Below are 21,770 nucleotides of genomic sequence, written 5' to 3'. Positions count from 1 at the left end.
TTCCTTTCAAGGAAATTCATGGTACTTTGTCTAAACAAATACTAAGAAACAATAATGGAAGAACCCTGCAAATAACGTCGCAGGAACACGGTCATAAACCCCAAAGATTGTACTCACTTGGACATGACCTTCTTGAGTCAAGGGAGAGAAAAATCTGAACATCAATGTCTTAAAAATATGTTGTTGTTCATAGCCCACTGTTAGACCTGGTGCTACCTGCCCAGAACTCCTGAGACTTCAAGCTGGACTAATAATACTATTGCCAATGTAACAAAAGACAAACACACAAAAAAACCTCTAAAACAAAAATAACAACAACAAAAAATACCACACCAAAAATTGGTTAGTAATTTCTTTTGGTTATTTGGCGCTGCCTGGTGGCCATGTTCTACAATGTCGTTTGAAATGGCCGGGATGGTTCACCTTTCCCGTCCCAGGTCACAGTAGTGTCACTCTCCTGAGGACCAAGGGTCTCGTTCTGAGAGGCACAAGCAATGCAAGGATTTGCTTTTTAGACAGCCAAGGGGCTCTCAAGTTTATCTTTCCATCCAGGAATTAATTTAAAGTGTAGACCGTGCTTCTTGTGGCTACCTTTCAGTAGTGGGTAATATTTTTGGCAATGCCTGAGGACAGGATTTTCAGAGGCAGAGAGACACACAGGCTGGGATTCACCCAGTTTAACTTCATACATTAATGTCTAAACCACAATTATCTACCTCAGAGATGGTCACCCTGCTACCCCAGCAAGAGGCACTTGTAGAGCCTGGTTCATCTGAACAGATGTCTGCACAGGATTTTTTTTGTAAACACGAACTTTCTTAGTAATCTCTGCTGATTATAAAAGGAAGCTGATGACTAACTTGGATGCAGACATTTGTCCCTTGGTGAGACGAATCCCACTATACAGAGCAAATAGGTTTCACAGATGATTTTGGTTTCAGTCATCCCCTTATCCTCCCCGAGCTTATAAAACCTGGCATAAATGGTTAGACATTTACATTTCTTTAACAAACCTTAGGAGAGACATCTTAGAGGCATAAGACAATACTGAAAAGATATAAGAAAAGCACCTAAATAATTTCTGAAGATGAGATTACATTCCTTTCAAATTATAACCCTAGGCTTACTTATGATTAAATGAAAGAATTTTTAGTTATTGTTTCTTGCTGCATCCTATCCAATTCCCTTGCAATTTCCTTTCACAGACATTTTAACCTGGACTTTCCTTAAAAAAGCCAGCTGTTTGAGAGCAGAGCATTCTGAACAAGAGAAGGATGGAAATTTGGATATGTCTTTAATTTATAAACATGGTAGCAGTTATGAATTTCTTTACCAGCCACAATCCAAAACCTTACTTGAGTTCATCTTCAGAATCATCATTAACGTGCATGTTGTGTGAGGCTGCAACATTGCTCGTTGACTGGAAGAACTTCAGGCTGCTGATCCCAGAAGATGTTTCTTTCCTTTTCTTTTTAACAAAAAACTTTTTGAAATTTTTGAACTTTGATTTTTTCTTTCCTAAGTGAAGAAAAACAGAGAAAATTCAACCAGTGACATTTGCAAGTTTTTGGAACAATAATAACTCCCTTATAATTTCTGTGTAAGTGGTTTTTCTTCCTGGAAGAGGTAACACAGTCTGCTCTTGCATTAATGTCTTTCAGAACTATACTGATAGCATGAAATTACTGTTATCTTGCAGAAAGGACTGCAGTGTTTATTACACATAAGAAATACCCTATGGTGTAGGATCTTAATAGAGTTTCTACTTGCGTCTTGAGACAATTAGACTGTGAAGAAAAATTTTGGTAATAACAGTCTGGGATACAGAGAAGAAATTACAACTTGGAAACCCACTGTCTTTGTTCAGCAAGCTAAATAGTGATGATAAGGACAATATTATTAACAAAACCAATTTAAATGTAGAAAAGGCTTGCCTAGGTGTAACGGGCAGTGTTGGGAGGCTAATGCTTATATAATGTCAGTTTTATAATGCATCCCAGAATATTCTGAATGCTAATTATGAGACTCAAGGGATCACAAAGTACTAAACTTTGTGCAATCAAGCAATAATCTTGAAAAGCAATGCTAATGTGCTCAGAAAGGAAAGACTTAAATGAGCATCGGTTGCAATCTCTATGAAGGAAACTACTTCAAATTAAATCAAATTTTTCACAAGACATCCCAACAGCTTGTCCCTGTCCCATGTAAGATGTCATGACAGCACTGCAAGGCATCCCTGTCAGCATTTCATTTGTCATTGGATATTGTTGTGTAGAAAGTTAACTTTAACACAAGATGCTAGAAAATGGCAAAAATGTATCATCTCTCTGAGACAAGAGGAGAGAAAGAGATTGTATTCTCTAAACAGAGTCACTTCTGTGATAGAGCTAAGGCACTGGAGCTTGAGAAATCAGAGCACTGGGGAAGGAAGTTATTCTACCTGAACTGTCCTCTCCATCACCTTCAGTCTCTCGCACCTTAGGGTCCATCATCCTTGAGGAACTCATGTGACAGTCACTAGAGGAGGTAGAAAAAGTGTTAGTCATATCACCATAATAACTCTACTTCACTATACATATGTATACGTACATACATATGGGTAAGCTCCTAAAATACAAAAATGCAGAATGAGTATGTTTTTGTATACAAATACATTGACAATGCATGTCTAAGTATAGGCATTGTGTCTATATATAAATATATATAAAATATAAAAATACCCCATAGGACAATGCTTATTGGTCTAAGGTATAACAAATTCAATAGATTATTCCCACTGTCGTAGGCCAATCATACATCACTGTTTAGTTAAACAACAAAAATGGAGGTTCCTGACCAAAAATGGAGGTTCATGAGATTCTCCACTGCTTCTAAACACATGCCTCAGAGGAGGTGGGCTTCTTTGACTTTCCCTCTCTGTGCTTATTCATCACCAGACAAAATGTCTTTGTGACAATTACAGCATTTGGCAAACCTGTACAAGTAATGTGCTCTGGGATGTAATGGTGACAGATGCTTATGCCTCAGCTTGGAGTGGAAGGTGAGTACGATGTGGCTGTTTTGAGCCCCTGACAGACCAGCAGATTTAAATAATGCTCATAAATGCAAAGAATTAGCATAAGGAAAAAAACCCACGATAAACCAAACATTTATTACTGAAGTCTGAAACACAACTTGTTGCCTGAACCATTGGGGAGTGCTTGGGACAGGCAGTGATGAGTAGCTGTGTGACAGCCTCAGTAAAGGCACCTCTGCTGCACAGCAGCTCCAAGGACCCCACACAAGCCAGACTCACACAGTGGTTATAAAACACCCCCTGCCACCACCCATTGGAAAACCAAAATCAGAGTTCATATCATAGAATGGTTTGGATTGGAAGGGACCTTAAAGATCATCTAGTCCCAACCTCCCTGCCATGGGCAGGGACACCTCCCACTAGACCAGGTTGCTCAGAGCCCCTTCCAACCTGGCCTTGAACACTTCCCAGGACAGAGCAGCCATAATTTCTCTGGGCAGCCTGGTTCAGTGTCTCACCACCCTCACAGGAAATAATTTCTTCCTAACATCTAACCTAAATCAACCCTTTTCCAGTTTGTAATCATTCCCCCTTGTCCTCCCATTATAGGCCTTTGTAAAAGGCTTATTACAACTTTCCTGTAAGCCCCTTCAGATACTGGAGGGCTGCTATAGGGTCTCCCCAGAGGCTTCTCTTCTCCCAGCTGAAAAACCCCAACCCTCCAGCCCTTTGATCACCTTTGTGGCCCTCCTCTGGACACAGAGGATGAGAGAGCACAATACAGAGACAAGGGGAAGCAATCTTTGATCAAGAACATCAGCCTTATTTAGGCAGAATTTGGAAGGAATCAGCTCTAGAAAAGAATATACTTGGATGATCCATATATTTTTTAAGTAAATGCCTGATGGGAGGTAACAAATGAATATGTGTTCTGGGCTGTGGTGGCACATACAGTCAATTATTAACAGGCTCAGGGTGTCTCAGATTCATGCTGTCATGTTGCAACAGCAATTGCAGGAGTGCAAATCAATACCTTTAAAGCTTTTGCTGCTATACGCATGCCCTGTAGCATCTCTAAGTTACACACATTGAGAGATGGGATCCTGCAGTCTCCACATAAATTATGGATACTCTAAGTGAGATCTCCAGCTGTGGCCACTGGCATAGCCCTGCTGCATCCAGCTGTACTCGGGCAAGGGTATATTTTTTTAATCTGCATATTTATATACCATACTTTGCCAGTTCTTAATAGCAAATCCACTAGGGAATAAATAACCACATAATGGAAATGTTAGTTTGACACACAGGCAAGTATAAACATGCTCCCTCTGGCAAAATTCAAGCAGATAATATATTACATTTGTGACAATCCAAAAATGTGTTGTTGTCCCATCTCAAACCTTAGCAGCCAATATTCTAGAGAATAAAAATGATTTTAAAAAGATTAGCTTCACCATAATGTCAGAAAAAATTTGTGTGACTGATGTGTGACATCTGAGGTCTTGACAAGTGTTTCCACTGAGAGTGCCAAACATTTAGGGGACTGTAATATGTGATTGGGGTTGTGGCATATATCTTCTCACTAAGAAGAAACAGAGAGACACTGAACCCAGATGAGCTGTCTTCTTGGCAGCCGTGTGCCTTGAAGCAAGGTCCTTGCTCCCCTTCTGACCTCACATGGCCATTCTTCAGGGTTACGTTTTTGTTGTTTTCTAAGGTCATTTTAAGAATTGCTGTCTTTCCAAAAAGTGCCCAAGATTCAGGAAAGGCAGCCCACCAGCACTATGCTTTTGGAGATGTCTCTTGCAAGGGCACAGAACAAAGTTCAGGACTGGAACACCAACTTGTGAGAAAGAGCCAAGTCCTTGGCCAGATCTCACCACCACTGCTGGAGCCCCCCCTGGATGGCTCCTCACTGTCATCTGAGGGAAGAGCTGGATGCTTCAGTGTGGGAGAGCTGCCAGGAATGCACCAGTGTGCAGGGAGGAACATCATGCAGGTAAGATGACTTTGAAGTGAAGCAGAAAGCAACCTGAGGTGTGGACCACAGCCACCCAGGGGGAAGCAGACACTGGGCACAAGCACCAGAAGCCTCTGCCTCTTCTGCAGAAGCCTGGAGATGCCAACAGCTGCAGCAGGGATGTGGTTATTTTAAATTACAGTAAATAAATCCTACAAGTTTGGGTCAGATGGATGATACTGATTTTGCAGTGTGGGGACAACTGAAAAGCTTTCATTAAAATTACTGCATCGGTTTGCAGCTACGGGGGGCAGGGAACTGTTTGGACCTTCCCTTGCTCAGAGTTTGTGAGTAGACATACTCCAGGTTTTCAGTTCAAAAGGCAACTTTCCAGTTGGATGTGACTTTTCCAGGCCTTTGTGGGCTGACCTGCAAGGCTGAGGAGGTGGCTCCAGGGGCTGTGTTGTGCAAACACACCCTGTTCCGAGGACAAGGAGGGTGCGGGAGGAGTTTTATGCGGGAGGCTCCTGTTACCAAGGGGAGATTTGTTTGTGCCAAGGGAAAAATGGGCACCCACTTCCTTCATCTGAGGATGGTGGGGGGCTGCTCAGCAGGCTGCAGAGGAGACTGGAAGGAGTTGTGAAACACTTGGTGGGTGGTGTGCTGGTGGCCAGGCTTTCAGAAGCACGCTGGGAAGTCAACAGACAGGTTTTAAGCAAACCGTGACTTTAAGCAAATACTGAAGCTGAGACTTAGCCACTTGCTTGAGTGTTTTGCTGAGTGACAGTTTCCACTGGAGCAATATCCCAACACAGCGTGAAGAGATATTGGCCCCTGCTGAGCATCTGACAGCTGCCAGAGATCCCTCTGTGCAGCTCTGCAAGCAGGGTGCTGCCTTGCTTAGTGTCTTGCCGAACCAAGCTGTAGGCAATCACATTCGTTTCTACTTTTAAATTTGTTATGACATTTTTATTGACTTGAGGGAAAGTTTTTTTCCTTTTAAATGCTTCCTCTGCTGATTGCTGTTAGAGAAATGCTGGTTTTCACCTGCTCACCACCCACCATGAGATAACTCTATTTTCTTTCCCAAATATATGAACTCAGAGAACTGTTCTATCTGTATCTCCTTTGTTTGGTTGTTTTTTTTTTTCCCTTCAGTATAACCTGTTTTAACAATATCTTTAGGCAGGCTTTCAATCTTTCAAGGTTTTCCTCAACATCGGGAACAAACCCTCTGGTATTAACACATTCATCATAGGAAAGATTCAATTAAAACATGATACTTAAGAGAAGAAACAAAAAAATCCCAAGAACAGAGGCCAAAGTTTACCCCTGATATGACTATAACTGCTTGTCACTTCCCTGACATAAACAGAGATTTCATTTCTGCTCTGGAGCTAAATTTTATTTTCTTCAAAGCTTTGCTTCACACCTATGACATCCTGCAAGTTTAATAACTGTGCAATGAAAACTTGCAGAATCCAGCATCTTTGAATTGGCACCCACTGGCATGGGTGGCATTCAGTGTGCACTTGTACTTGGATCTGGAGGCTCAGCTGCAGAGTGGGGTTGATGAGCTTTCTCATTTCCAGTTTCCCCAGGGATCTACTGAAGTCCATCACTAAGTCAAATCACCCTGTGATCTGAACACTCAGCAGGATTTGCATCCTTGGAGGAGCAGTCTGCATCTCTGCTTCTCTTCTGTTAGCAAGGGCAAGATTTACCACACTGCTGGCAGTGGTACTCTTTTCCTCTTTTTTTTTTTTTTTTTTTTTTTCTTTCCTTATCATTTTATGTGTGGCTCCTTTCACAGAAGAATAAGAGGGATACCTGGTTTATCAATTTATTACTTGATTTTATAAGACCAAAATGTCTGATGACAAATTGCTAAATATTAACTGAGCTCATAACAGTATTTTTGCTGTATCGGACTTTTCCTGAAAGAGATTTTTTAATTTTCTTCTTCATTCCTATACCCTAAGATACAAGAAATACAGCTGACACTCTATGAGTTGCAGGGAACAGAGTGGGAATAAGGTAACACAATGGGTGCTTATTCCCCTTCCTATTCCTTCCAAACATCACTACATTCAAAAGGGTGCACCAAAAAAAAGTCACAGCTGAACCACATTATAGCAATTTACACTTTTTATTCCTCTGTTGCATAAAAATATTCTGTTTCTAGTGGGCAAAGAAACATCAAGAACTACAGTGATTTTAAAATAACAATTTAGGGAAATTATTTCACAAAGAGGAAGATCTTCCCTTTTCTTTCTCCAAAATCATGATATGCACTAAAATTCCCACTGGTATTACACAGTCTTGTGGATTTGGGAAAGAAACTGCAGGGGTTCTGGGGATATAAAGAAAACCTAGACAATCAGAAAGACTCCTGCAGCTGTGTTAGTAACTGAACTGAAAACATCCTAAATACCACAGGTTAAAAATGAGGCAGTTTTTCCTCACCTACTCCTTCTTTAAGTGCTCAAATCTGACATAAAGGAACCATCAATGGGCCATGCAGTCCACATGGACCACAGAAAAGGGACAGCTTGAAGTTTTCAGAGAGACCAAGCCTAGGGCACCTGCTGTTATCCCCCTGCCAGCAGCAGACTCATCAGCAGAGCTTACACACTGCTGGAGATGCTCCAGCTCTCCAGCATGTGGATTAGCAAGAGAACCTGGGACACAGCCCCAGGATGCCAAGCTTTGGCATAGTGCAGGTCCAAAAGCCTGTTGTGATCATCTGCCTCCCAAGAAAAAGATTTAGCCCTGCAACGAGGGAAGACAGCATGCTGAATCATAGAATCATAGAATTGGCTGGGTTGGAAGGGACCTCAGAGATCATCGAGTCCAACCCTTGATCCACTACCACTGCAGTTACCAGACCATGGCACTGAGTGCCACATCCAGTCTCTTTTTAAATATCTCCAGGGACAGAGAATCCACCACTTCCCGGGGCAGCCCATTCCAATGTCTGATCACCCTCTCAGTAAAGAAATTCTTTCTAATGTCCAACCTAAACTTCCCCCGGCACAACTTGAGACCGTGCCCTCTTGTCTTGTTGAAGGCACTGTGCAGCAGAGTGTGGTAGAAGGAAGAATGGGAGAGGGGACACCCAGCTTGTAATGAGGAGAAGGTTTTCACAAAGCAAAAATGCTTCTGTTGAGTACACCTCTTTGCTCAGACCTCCTCCTACTAACAGAGATCCAAACATCACAGAATCATAGAATTATACAATGGTTTCTGCTGGAAGGGACCTCAAAGATGATCTAGTTCTACTCGCCTGGCATGGGCAGGGACACCTTCCACTAGACCAGGTTGCTCCAAGCCCCATCCAACCTGACCCTGAAATCAGTGTTCAGTGAGCATGAGCTACATTAAATACACGTTGTTCCTTGTGTACTATTGATTGAGAACAGAGCAAAGAAATGCAAGAAATAAAACCTGCAAATAGAGTATGATGGACTTTGAATCTATAATTCAAACAAATCCACTTCTACATGTTTGGGGTTTTTACCTCTAGAAGACTGTAAACATCCAGTGATGCCCCTTTCCACTTTCAGTTCTCCCAAGCGATAATGCTTGAGCATGGCCAAAAATAATTCTCTCACAGAGGGCCCAATTATAAAATCTTTTCTAAAAGTCGTTCATCAGCTTGAACTTAAGTTACCAAGAGAAAGGTCTCCTTTCTACCCCCTCTTCTGCAAGAGGAGGTCAAGGAATCACAGTGAAGTGCTTGCCCTGAGCTAGCACAGCATGTTAGAGCCCAGGTTATTAATAGTGTCCACATGAGTGAGATGCAAGTCTGAGGGAATCCAATTAGTTTCTATAAACACATCCAAAAAGATCAAAAAAGGGATTGGAGATTGTGATAACAATTGCAATAACATTTTCAAAGCCATACATCTTCCTGCTCCAGACCTTTCTATATGTCAAAGGGGTTGAAATTTCACTTTTTATGAAGCCTCTAATTGCCTCACTAAGGCAAACAAAAGTACCTGGGTGCATGCTTATACACAGTCAGCTTACAAGCTGCATCCAGCACCCCAGCACTGTGACTGAAGGGCCACCCTGCTTTTCTACCCTATGTCAGCACCTATACAGGATCTGTACATATTCTAGCCATGTTCCCATCCTTTTTGAATAGGTAGTGCACTAAAAATAATTTACCCAGAAAGTGACATTATTTTCCTTTACTATACCTACTTAAAATACATAGAGAAACTTCGTGTCAAACCAAGGAGAAAACAGTGTCACTTATTATATAAAACTTTGCCTTTTGTTTTCAAAATTGGGCGATCACCTCCTTCCATTTTCCTTGAATGTTTTGAATAAGTAAATGAAAAGTAATACTTTGCAAAGTCTCTGACTTCAAGTATTCTCTACCAGTTTTAATAATTTAGAATGGATGCTGTCAGCACCTACTTGTTTACTCTGACTGATGTCCATGGGGACATGGACCTTCAAAATGTGGTATTTTCACAAATGGCTTGCTGTATAAAACATGATAGTTGTTATTCACCTTCATCAGTCTCATACTGAACCTGCTACACCTTCCCCATCTTTTTGTATTAGCCTTGCTGGTTAATAAAAGATTTTATTTCTTTGCTTGTGGCTGACATTTTCTCCAGCTACTGCTACCTTGTAGCATGCTTTCCTGTTATTAGAGGGTCTGTATATTGTACAGCCACGACAAGGTGGTGAGAGCCTGTGTTCCACTCCTCATGTTCAGAGCAGGGTTGGCTGAGTAGCTTTGCTGCCAGCATCCTTTCCCTAGATGTGTGGGTCCTAGGACAGCATCCAGGTAAGAGCACTTAGCCTGAACACAAAGTCAATGCCCACTTCTTTAAAACTCTGCCTTTTAGGGATCTTCCCATTCTCTTCCCAGTTGCTGTCAAAAGGAACAGAGCTAAGTGTCAGTGATTTGCCTTTTCTCTCAGAAATGACTAACAGAAGTTAACTGCTACAACACATAATCTCTTCCAAGGCTGCTCCTTGTGCCGGAGTTTGAAATTTCTCCACCTCCAGCATCGGTGGTGGTGGAAGAAAAGCAGGCTGTGGCACTGGGACTGGCTCCATCTAACTACTAACAAGATACTATTTCTCTGCAACAACCCCTTCCTTTGCAGTGCTTGCATCTGTCACTCACATCTCCTTCTGCATACTGCGTAACTTAAGGTGGTGCCTGCTGTCCCTGTCATCACTGATAGAAGAGACATCAAGGGTTATCAAGAAATAAAATACCTGCTAAAAAGAAGGTGGGAGAGGAGTGATAGAATATAGCTGACTTGCATGGGGCTCCCCTTACGAGCCTTTGTGCAAACAAGGTGAGACCTATGGCCTGTAACAGGAAAACCAGAAGAGGCAGCAGGTGAATCTTCCTAAACCTTCCAATGGTTTTTCTGGGGGTGTTCAGTTGTTTCACTTGCTTCTTTCATTGTTCTTGGCCAGTGTGTTTTTTCCTTCACCTAACCAGCCCAAACTCCTCTCTGTTGCATCTGCCCCTGTTATTCCAGAGTCTGTGCAGATTCTTGTGTCAGATCCTCACCAGCACTTCCTCAGTGCCCCTGCCAACAGCACATTCCTTTCTCTATTACAAGCATAACACATTTCCAAGGAATGGGGAGGGAAAACCCTGCTCTCTCTACATGCTTTTTTCCCAATAACTGAGAGAGCTTCCTTTCCCAGCATTTCTGAGAGAAGTTAGAAAAACTCCAAAAAACTAAACTTTCCTCCCAAGCAGCTTTTAAAAAGTGAGCTTTTTTTTTTTTTTTTTAAAAAAAAAGTGCATTGCAACAGAACACATGAACATAAACCTGATGTGCCAAATAGTCTAGGGAATAGGCTGCCCCCCAGCAGAGTGAACTCTGCTTCCCTGGTAGAGCTCAGTAAGCTGAGGGGTATACATCTCATTGAAGGTTATATTTTGTTCATGGGAGAAACCTTAGCTTGCATGCTTTCTTTAAATAAAGCAAAACAAAACAAACCTCAACAACAAAGCAAACCAAACAACCATAGAAAAGAATCAGAAGGGGTGAGATGGGGGGAGGAGTTTGCAGTGGCAAAAGAATAAAGCAAATGCTTGTGAAATGTCTTACTCCTATGGAGTAACCCTTCCCTTCTTGTTTTCATTTCTCTGTATTTTGTGATTTAATAGAGGGGCCTGGAGATTTATTCTATCAACATGGAAAGCATTATTATTAAAAGACCTGCCAGAGTAATAAAGCCCCATTGGTGTTCCTTCAGCACATAGGGATAACAAAGGCAGAGCTGCTTTACACAAAGACACAAGACCTCCCCTGGCCAGCTCCCTAACAGAGATCCTCTGCCATATTTAGGACCACATACATCTCAACATCCTAGATGATTTGTAGGCTTCTATCAGCCATCTTTACTGATAGGAGCACAATCTGTATTCTTAGCTTAAATAATATTGAGTGATTATGTAGAGTAGTAATGGCTGATACTGTTCTGAAGAAGTTCACCATTTTTGTACAATAGCAGGCTAACATCACTCGGAGTCAAGGGTCAGTAAAGTATTAAAAAATCACTGTGCCTCTCCTTGAAAAGCAATAGATAAGAAAGTAAAGTGTCTTGCTTTAGGTAGAAGAACATTACATTTAATTCTACATGCTGCAATTGCAATTACTCTTGAGTTCCACACAGGGAACATTCCTGAAGCTATTTTACAAAAATAATTATGCCAGATCTTTTGGTATTCAGAATGAGTAGAAATATCAATGTCTCAGTGCCTTTAAATTTAAGGAAACATAGCAGGGCTTTCTTTCATCCTGCCTTGCTTTTCACAGCCATGAATACAATAAATTGCCTCTATAGCTGTGTACACACACACACACACACACTTACTATCTGGCTAAGAAAGAATTAGACTCACCTGGAACCACAGCAAGCCCTGAGGAACAGCACACTTACACCTGCTGCCTCACCCATTAGCCCAGTGTAAGCATATTCTTGTACAGTTAATGAGAATTTAAGATGCAGAAAGTGTTTAGCACTACCCAGAATGTGATCCTCATTCAGCTTTATCTGCTGTTCTGAAGAAAACTCAGTGGACCAAGTTAACCAACTGTTAATATCAGAGCTGAATGTGGCCCATTTTTCATCCTTTCTGAGCCCATTTATACTGTATGGAGTATTTATTCTCAGCTCCAAAGTGTGTGATACAGCCAACAGTATCATTTCAATGCTTTTAAGTGTCTTTAAAAGTTAACAACAAATCTTTTCAAATGTCAGGTTCATCTGACATATCCCAGAGCCACTTCCAAATGTTTTGCCATTAAGTGTGATGAAAAATACAGTCCAGTTTTGTCAAACAGAAGTAATGAGGAAAATACATTAAGAGACTAGCTGGGTTTTACCAGGTTCCTTGGGAATTACTATGCTGGAAGGATCATCTATAAACTATATGCAGAATAGTTTTAATATTGAATATCTGAAGTAGAGAAAAAAGAAAGTAGGGAATGCAAAGATAATGAATTAAATATTCTAAGAGAAGCCTGAGCCCTTTCAGGCAGAGATACACCAGCCTACCAGCTGAGACTAGCCAGAAGATAAGCAGGTTGATTTCTAGGAGCTGTTCCTGAAAGGTGTCTTCAGGGGCCCTCAGTCCTCAGCACTCCCTCAGCTTTGCCTCCTTTCAGCCCACACCTCTCTGCTGAACCGGCTGCATTCGTGAGCTAACCTGGAGTCACCTCGGATGCAGGGATAACAAGAAGCCATGGCTCCTGCCCAAGGACGGGTTCACCCTCCTGGGTCATTCTAGCACAAAGGAGAGGTGAGGATGGAGTGAGATCCAGCTGGAGTCACAGGAGGACAGCAGGAGGTGGTAAAGAAGGGGAGCATCTTCCCTTGAGTTCCCTCTGCAGGGCTCTCTGACTCCAGACTTGGAGACCGCTTTCTTCCCCAACATCCACGTGGACTGTCCAAGAGGAACAGCCACTGCCGGTGCAATCTCACTCCTCTCAAATTTCCCCCAGCAACAGAGCTCACATATTTCAGCAATAACTGCTACCTTGTAAACACATTCCACATTCCTCCTGTGTTAAACCCCACAGGCCAAATGCAAAGCTGAATGGCCTCTTGTCTAACTGTCATATGAGGTTCGCTCTGAAGCAGTACATGTGGCATACTTTTAATTGGGAAGGGACCTTATTTAGCCTCATTTAACCCTCACTAATTTTATTGAGTGATTAATTTCAATTGATAACAATTGGCTTTCAATTGATAACAATTTTCCTCAGCCCAAATGGGAGAGAGATAAGCCACAGGCTCCTTTCTCTTTTCTCCACTTGAGTAACACAGATCACATTAAAATAAAAAAACCAAACAAAAAAAAACCCAACCCAACCCAACCCAACCCAACCCAAAAAAAAAAAAAAACCAAAAACAAACCACAAACAAAAAAACAAACCACAAAAACCAAACAAACAAAAAAACCAAAAAAAAAAAAAAAAAACAAAAAACAAAAAAAAAAAAAAAAAAAAAAAAAAAAAAAAAACAAAAAACAGAAAAATATTTTTAACATAAAGTCACAGCAATACATGACTATCATGGGTTTTTCAGGTAAGTACCAAGCTAGACAGTCTCCCCAACCCAAATTATTTCTTACGTGAACAGGCTGGAATGTTTCTTTCTGACCATGACACAATGAACAATATTGTCTAGTCCTTTCATCTTTGCTTGGAACCTTCTTCCATAATCCGTAAGAAAAACACAGTCAGAATTTCACAAACGTAAGAGCCCTGTTTTGGTCATTTACTCCCTCACAAAATGCAACTTGCAAACTTTTCATTCTTACTATCCATTCCGGAAAGATTTGTTACTTTGTGTTTGAAAGAGAGGAGGTATTTTCCCCTAGCTCTTATCTCCACATACACTTACAAGTCTGTGTTGCAAAACAAGGACCTGAGCAAACGGAAATACTTGCCACTTGCTCAGATTCTTGTTTTCTCCTTTGCTCCTTCCCTGCAGCAATAACCTCAGCAAAAATAACCTCTGGTGAGTCACGCTGTGCATTTCAGCTCCAGCTTCCACTTCAGACTTGCAGATTTTTAGAAGTCAAAACCCTGAATGCAGCTTAGTAGTTTTTACTGCTGCCTCATCAGAAGTCCAGAGCCAAGTATTACATGTCTTACAAGTCTTACAAGTCTACAGCATGCCTTACATCACTTGCACAAGCCCAGTCATTCTCTTGGGCTGGGAAGTAGAAAGTATTTGCATGTGCCACTTTGTCCAGGGCAAGTAACAGTGAGCACCTGTGCTCGTGTAGTCAGAAATTTTAAATGCAAAAATGTCATGAGGGAAGGGAACTGGAGAAAGTACAAGGCGAGCACTGAAGAACTTAAACCCTCCCTGACAGTAAGGGATATAGTCAATGGGAGGGTTCCTGCTCCTTATTTATCCAGAGCAGCAGCAGAATATGCAGCCAGTCACGGTGTCATACCAGTTGTGCATCATCTCTCGTGTACAAAAGATTCAGCCCTAACAGCTGAATGCATCTTAAACTGGTACAGGAGAACGGGTGATAAACATCACTATGTGATGCTGTTCCTTCTTAGGTTTCATTTCCTAAGGAAATAACACGACTTCACTGTCTATCCTGCTCCATTTTCCCCTGATTCCCCACCTCTTTTCAAGCTGTTGGTCCTTTTCAGGTGCATATGAGGAAAAGATGCATCTCAAAGCTATGAAACATCTACCAGTGTTGTAAAAAATGGTGATCATGCTGACTCCTCACTGCAAAGCCAACAGCAAGAGGAAAGCTGTTGTGGAATGTTAGAGAGGTTTGGAGAATGTTGGAGAATATTCCTGAATGTTCTCGAAGAGATAGGAGGTACGACCCCTTTGCTATGCCCAACCCCATGTTTGGGGGGCCAATTAGATCGGCCCATACTCCGGTGCTACCTGCACCAGGGATTCGCTGTGCTACAGGTAAACACACCGGGTGTCCAATAAAAGGTTATGTTGGTGGCGGGGGTGTGGTCACAGAAGCACTATATAAGCGAAAGTTGCTGCGCAATAAACCAGAAGTTTGTTTATCAACCATATTGGTTGCACGCATTTTCTTTGCTGCTCCTGCAGAAAGCAGACACTAGTTCCTCTTGCTAACCAGCTGCCCAGCTAGTACTCCTGTAGCCCAAATGCCACCCTGTCGAGTCTTGGCTGATCATTAGAGGATATGGATGGTTCAGGATATGATGAAGAGTCAGAAGGACAAGGAAAGCACTTAGAACTGAATTCCTAGAGAGAGCACATGGTGGGCATGCATACTGTAGTGGAGGAGCATTACTGATAGAAGCCAGATGCTGTTTAGAGAACAATGCTGATGTTACCGTGATGCTGCCACTCCATTTGGAGGTGGAGAGAAGAAAGAGCAGAAGAGGCAGCAGCCAGCTCTTGCAGCTCTCTGAAGGATTCCATCCTGTCCCTAACCTCGGTTCACATGGGACTTTCTGGAGAACTTTATGGCATTTCAATAAATTGTACTATAAAGCTACAGTTCTTTCTATTCATACCACCAGGAAGCCTACTGTGATGACCTTACACTGAACCAGTCCATACATCCACCATTCTGGGATGATAACCAGACTGCAACTTGAGGAGCCTCTCCAAAGGGGGAAAATAATTGTTGCTATCTACATTTCATAGGTGGGTATGAAAGTATGGTGAGATTAAATGCTACTCCCCATATCCTTCAGGAAGCATATCTCAGGGAAGGAAACAGAGTGGATCTGTCATGCAGAAGCAGTGCTCAGCAGCAGGCCTGTCCCTTGGTCCAGCTTTGCTGGAACCAACAGTGCAGACTGAGTTGCTTTCCCTGGTCCATGGCATAGCTCCCCATGGCACTCTGTGGTATGATGGAAAGAAGGAAGCAAAGGGAACAGGATCTTGCTCCCTGGACCTCTTTTGGAAGGGGTCCTATGGTCCACTGGTGGCAAATACACTGGCAGAAACGTCCTCAAAGTCCACTTTACCCACGTTACCACTTGCCCTCAATCTCTTCTTATTTCTGCCACTGGAGCAGAACTTCACGCTATCCTCCTCCAACCTGAGGGACACTTCCCTTGTGAAACCCTTAGCTAGGTGTCCTTTGGCAGAAAGCTCTCACAGGCACACTTCTCCCTGCATCTCCTTCTAGGCAATGAGAAAAGAAGACATTTGAGACATTAATAGATCTAAATCACTTTACTCTGAGGAGATGCATGCCCCTCCACAGAAGACAAAGAGAAGCCAGGGCTACCTTACAGCTCATGGTTAGGTGCTCTGCATTCCCATCCCCACTGTCCTACCCCGCTATGCAAAGCAAGCCCCCAAGGACTACACAGGAACCTGAAAATGGGGTTTAAAAGGGGCAGAAAGTAAAAGATCCACTTAGAGACTCATCCCATTTATCCCCAGGCTCCATTCTTTGAATACATCATGAATATTTTACTTCAAAACTCAAAAGCCTGATGAGATTCAGGTTATTAATTTGTGACTATGAAAAGATTATTATGGTTAATTTAACATGTGCAGGCACTTAACTAACTACTGTTGGGAAATATTTGTCATTAATTCTAAAATTTCCTGCTTGCAATTTGGCTGATAGAGCACAAGTGAGATGTAGAAATCCAGCATGACATAAAGAGGTCTCATCTGCCATCACTTTTGCACGTGACTGTACAATACTTGAGTATCTGCCCAATTATGAGCACAACAAAATGTACTGCAGCATTCATAAATATAATGGCTTGGGCATTCAGACACTAAAAAATCTAATTTAAGAGTAACCTCTTTCAGACATAGGAAGAGGAGCAGAGAGACCTGCAGCCTCCCCAGAGGGACATCCTTGGGTGAGAGGGTGGCAAAGCAGCATCTCTAATTGAAGCCCAGAAAGCCAAGCTGTGTGAGAAAAAGCTGGTTCTGGTGGGCTTTCCTCCCACCCCCTCTGGGTCTGCCACAATCCCAAGCAAGCCAGGTGGTGCAGAAGGGATTTAATTCCATGACAACTTTCATCTCAGGTATGGCACAGCCCTCCACAGCCATCCCACCTGGCGAAGGAACTTCCTGCCTCAAGCTGCTGTGTTTGTTTCACTTGCTTTCTCGGGGAGGCAGGTGAAAAATCTGTGTGTACAAATCAACACAAATGACTGGTCTCGTGGAACCTCTGAAGTGTCCCAGCACTTCTTGGCTATCCCTGGTCCCCTGAGCAGGTTCAAAGCCATAGAAGAGATAGTCAGCACCCACCCAGTCTCTTACATATTTTAGTCATTAACTGTTTTACTCACAAAGACTCCTTAGCTCTGTGATTTTTCAATACTTATCATTCTCAGATCCATCTCACCTATCAGCCCCTTCCCAACACAGGGTCTCCACGTATTCCCTGGACTTTTTAAGTTTTCTCATATGGTAAAATCTCCTGAAGAGCAGGAGATTTTGGATTTTGGTACACTTCAACCTTTGAGCTTCCCATAGGTGTGCTAGGATGAAATGTGGGAACATAGTACCAGAGGGGACTTCCTGAGCATTCAGTCCCTTGTTGTTGCTGACAAACACTCTACATAATCTTTTCACTGGCTGATTAAAGTCTTATTTTGAGAATACTAAATTTTCACCATCCCTTTGGCTAAAATGATGTTTCAGAATTTTCTTAGCCTGATGGTTGGAAGTTTTAGACTACATAGCCAGCCTATACTTATTTTGTGCTGATGCAATCCTTTTCTTGTGGCAGCTTCTTCTGCCAGTGGTATTTAGAGAAGACTGCCACCCTCCCTTTCATCTTTCACCTACAAAGTCAAACAAGCCACAGCACCATAATTTCCTCCTAGAGAAAAGCTCCCCATTCATATGGACATCTTATTAACTCTTCTCTGCACCTGTCCCACTCTGAGCTCACCTCTTTCTGGCAGCCAGATGCCCAGAACCAGACACTGGATCCCTGGCAGCCCTATACCTATATAACACTGAGGTCACTGTTGGATTTTAGCTTTCCAGTTCCCAACTAGACTTGTAGAGGCTGGCAGACAGGCAGAGAGGAAATCACTGACTTTTCAGCTTGAGTCTGCTCTCTGCTAAGAATCCAAGGGCATGTCTGAGTTGTTTTTTATCAAGAAATGCCATTCTGTGCAACCTGTATGTTCCAGTAACTGCTCCAGACTTGGCCCTTTTCTACATCTAGCCACCCAGATCACTGATGTTGGCTGCCAATACCGACGGTACAGGACCAATTCCAGCTTCTTTTCAAACTCCAGAGCACAGGCATACATTCCTTTGGCCAGACTTGGAAGGGCCCAGCCATCTGTGTATCTGCAGAGTGTCTCTGGTGTAGGTGTAATGGGAAAATATTTTTACATACAGTTGGCAAATGTACTAGCTTAAGCCTGAGGAAAATCTGACCCTCTTTGCTAAGGGGCCTCCTTCCTTTTAACAATTTTTTCAGACATGTTGAAAATATTTGTGAGTCATGGCAATGGGCAGGGAATGAGATGTCTAGCAGAGCTCCCAGCTCTGGCAGAAGAGCATTCCTAAGAGAACACTACAAAGCTTTGTTGACAGAAGAAAGATCAGAGGATGCTGGATGACTTAATCTCTCAGGTTCCATGCTATCCTCTGAGGGTGCTGCTTTACTAAAACAGCTAGATTACAGTGACTAAAGAGGTTTCTGCTCTTAACTATCTCCAGAAAGATGTTGACCTTGAGACAGGAACAATTAAATGAAATGTGAAGCACCTCCTCAAACAGATATTTCTCCTTCTGTGTCCTACATCACCTAAACAAACAGTAGTGTGAAGTTACACACCTGGGAGAACTTTCTGTAATAAAGAACATCCTGAACTGTATGAAGATCCTGCCCTGGTGTAGATTCTTTCTCTCTTCTTAAATGAACACATACACTGTGGGGTATGACAGAGACAAAAAGCTTGGAATGTCAAATAAGACGTGCACACTTTGGAAAGTGCTCACTGTATCAGGTATGCAACATGAGACTCTGGGAACTGTTTTTCTGAATACTAAGTGTGGAAAAAACTGAACTTACCCAGCCTGCAGAAGAAATCAGTTCCTGAATGCCTTCAAGTCAGACCCAAATTTAACAGCTTCATATTAGAGATAATTAATATATACGGCTTTAAAAAATTCTGATCATTTACAGAATGCATCACTACATCCTCCTGTACAAAAAAACCTACATGCATGCTTGGCAGTGTAACTGTTCTAGAGATGTGCAGCCAGATCTTTGACTGATGTCACTTGGCAGGCCTCTGCTGAAGTTAAATGGAGCTGTACTGAATCATGTTGCTGAAGAGCTGGAACCTATTGTTTATATGCTCCTGAAAAAGGAGCACTTGCAGACATTCATTTCCACATTTTTCAAAATATGAAAACTGTATTTTCTGTGAGGAGTGGCCTATCAGAAAACTGTCATGCCAGCACTAGATAAGAATATACCCTGGTACACCTCCCACCATCTCTGCTATCTGTGCACAGAGAGGAGAGAGGTTACAGCACCAGAGAGACTAAGTTCTTTGTTCTAAATTTGGGTTTAGAACAATGCTCTGCTTACATTTTTACATTTGCCAAAGGGTTTCTACCTGTAATCTATCAAAGGAGAAGAAAAAGCAGTACCAGATCCCATTGTGTTAGCAACCAGAGGCAATGACTGCCAGCCTCTGCACACAACACATCAGTACAGAGACTTTCTGCTTTCCATTTCATAACCGTGCTACAAGAAGCAAGTTGCAGGAGGAGTGTGACAACTGGTGACTCTTGATCAATCAAGCATTTTTTATTAGTCAGTTCTAAAATAAATTAGCTAGAGAAACTTAAAGGTAATTTGTTGCGTTTATAGACCACAAGGAACTACAGAATACAGTTCATCTTTTCACTCAACTTTTTCACTTACCATCCGATGCAAGTTAGTACAAAGGCAGGTCAGTACTCACACAATTGAATGTTGTGCATCTGTGTAGCCAAGAAATGCATTAGACCTGCAGGAAAACAACCTTTAAATCAACAGACATAAACTTTCTTCAGCTGCTTACCTGTGTGTATGTTCCTGTTCAAGGTAACACAAAAATCTACTGGAGTTTCAAAAGGGATCTGTCACCTCGCCAGACATTTAAGCAGTAGGAAAACCAGCAAAGGCATTTTCAAGTTTGCACGGAGGATTCTGGAAGTCTTGATTCAGTTCAACTTGGATAGTGCACCCTACGTCTCATCAGTTACCCAGCACCAGGCTACACTCTTCCTTCCTAAGGCATGAGTTATTAGCCCTGCCCCTATCCCTTCACCAAGTGATCCCTGCATCTAATGCCGAAGGAGTCCGTCAGAGGAGAAAGCACCAGTATCCCCCAGTTGCTAGGAGACAGGCAGGGAGATCCTGACCTGAATTCTTAGCAGAGGCTGATGTTGCTCAGGAAGCTCAGCTGGGTCCTTCCTGGAAAGGCAGGGACTTGCTGAAAAGTTACTCGCAGCTTTGCAAAGGCCCCCGTGTAGCACCAACCAGGATAAAGAGATAGCAGCTGAGCTATTTTTACAACAGAAAGGTTCCCACTGTGAAAATGGGAAGCGCACGTGGAAAAATATAGGCTGGAGTTTTTGCTCTTCATGTCAATGAAACTACAAGTTTTGACCTTAAGATAAAATCTTTGTATTTCAAATTTGGTGGTTAGGTAAGGTGGAAGAAACCACTCACCATACACACAGACTTAACATTAGCAAATCCAATGACAGATTATTAAACATGCACAGATCAAGAAATTAAGGTTATCTCAGAAGCATATACTAAAAAGCATAATCTAAAGCCAAACTCCTAACATAGAAAACTGAAAAGAAGCAAATCAGGAAATTAATGATGACACAAGAACTCTGCATTTTCTGACCTTTTAAATATTTTAAGCTACTGGTGTGCCTTTGTATTAATTACTCTATTTAGCTTGCAACCTTCTTAGTATGTATCTTCTAAAAGATGAAAAACAAGAGCTGAAATAGACCTGAAGACCTGGAGTGCCTCTGGGTCACTTTGATGGTGTATATCTGACCCCAGTTAACCTTTATCATGGAATGAAATAATGACTTTTGGATGCAGCATAATGCAATGTCTCACACAGACCAAATTATCTGAAAAAATGCCTGTTTGCTCCATAATGGCTCCAAGGAACATCTGTCCTCCTGGCAACAAGGGGAGAAACCACTTCTGCACACACCAGGTGTAGTATGGCCCCAGCAGGCTGGAGGGGCTGGTGAGGCTGGGAGGGGTGAGGGGTGTTGGTGCAGAAACAGGCCCTTACGTTCTGGCCAGATGCTTCCCCATGGCTTTTGGGCATATTCTCAGACATGAGTGGCTCCCTCCTTGCTCAGACAGTCACTGCCCATCCTGGACATGGATGTCATGGCAGTAGCTTCAGTACCATATTTATAGGGCAGACTCTGCACAGGAGGTTTGCAGCAGGTATACCTACCACCCAACCAACTCATGGGCAAAAGCTCTTTCTAAAGAGGGGTCTCAGACACAAAAGGAGTGGCTTGTCATGTCTAGAGAAGTCCAGTTGTGACCTTAAAAAGGAATTACTCCCCAGCTTATCATAGCTTTGTTATCTGTTAAAAACTAAGCCATGTTTTAATGGAATGGAAATGCACACAACTGTATTTGCAGAAGTGCCAGATCTCAAATACACAACGGCACACCTGATGCTCACTCCTGATGTACAAAGTGAACTCCCCCAAAGGCTCTCCTTTCATTTACATACAGCCAGGTCTAGTGGCCCTGTACAACAATCATAACAACCCAAAAGC

At 42.4% G+C, this 21,770-nt stretch overlaps 1 protein-coding gene and 1 long non-coding RNA gene across 8 annotated transcripts in view; one reads left to right on the top strand and one right to left on the bottom strand.

The window, feature by feature from the left end:
* Positions 1–1,597, top strand: part of LOC139797271 (uncharacterized) — a 42,706-nt gene extending 41,109 nt beyond the window's left edge. Inside the window, exon 3 of the long non-coding RNA XR_011726386.1 lies at positions 1,206–1,597. This is a non-coding gene — a long non-coding RNA (uncharacterized lncRNA). The remainder of the gene's footprint in view (positions 1–1,205) is intronic.
* The window catches only part of CRACDL (CRACD like), a 64,990-nt gene that overhangs the window by 23,692 nt on the left and 19,528 nt on the right, over positions 1–21,770 (bottom strand). For all 7 annotated transcript variants that reach the window (XM_071745617.1, XM_071745646.1, XM_071745608.1 and 4 more), the window contains exons 2-3: positions 2,441–2,517; positions 1,356–1,518 (exon numbers count right to left, since the gene is read on the bottom strand). In XM_071745617.1, coding sequence (XP_071601718.1) covers positions 1,356–1,518; positions 2,441–2,507 — 230 coding nt within the window. In that variant the 5' untranslated portion in view covers positions 2,508–2,517. The remainder of the gene's footprint in view (positions 1–1,355; positions 1,519–2,440; positions 2,518–21,770) is intronic.

The sequence above is a fragment of the Heliangelus exortis genome, chromosome 1, assembly GCF_036169615.1.
Source record: "Heliangelus exortis chromosome 1, bHelExo1.hap1, whole genome shotgun sequence".
NCBI classification, from domain to species: domain Eukaryota; kingdom Metazoa; phylum Chordata; class Aves; order Apodiformes; family Trochilidae; genus Heliangelus; species Heliangelus exortis.
This window is presented reverse-complemented; position numbering and strand designations above follow the sequence as displayed.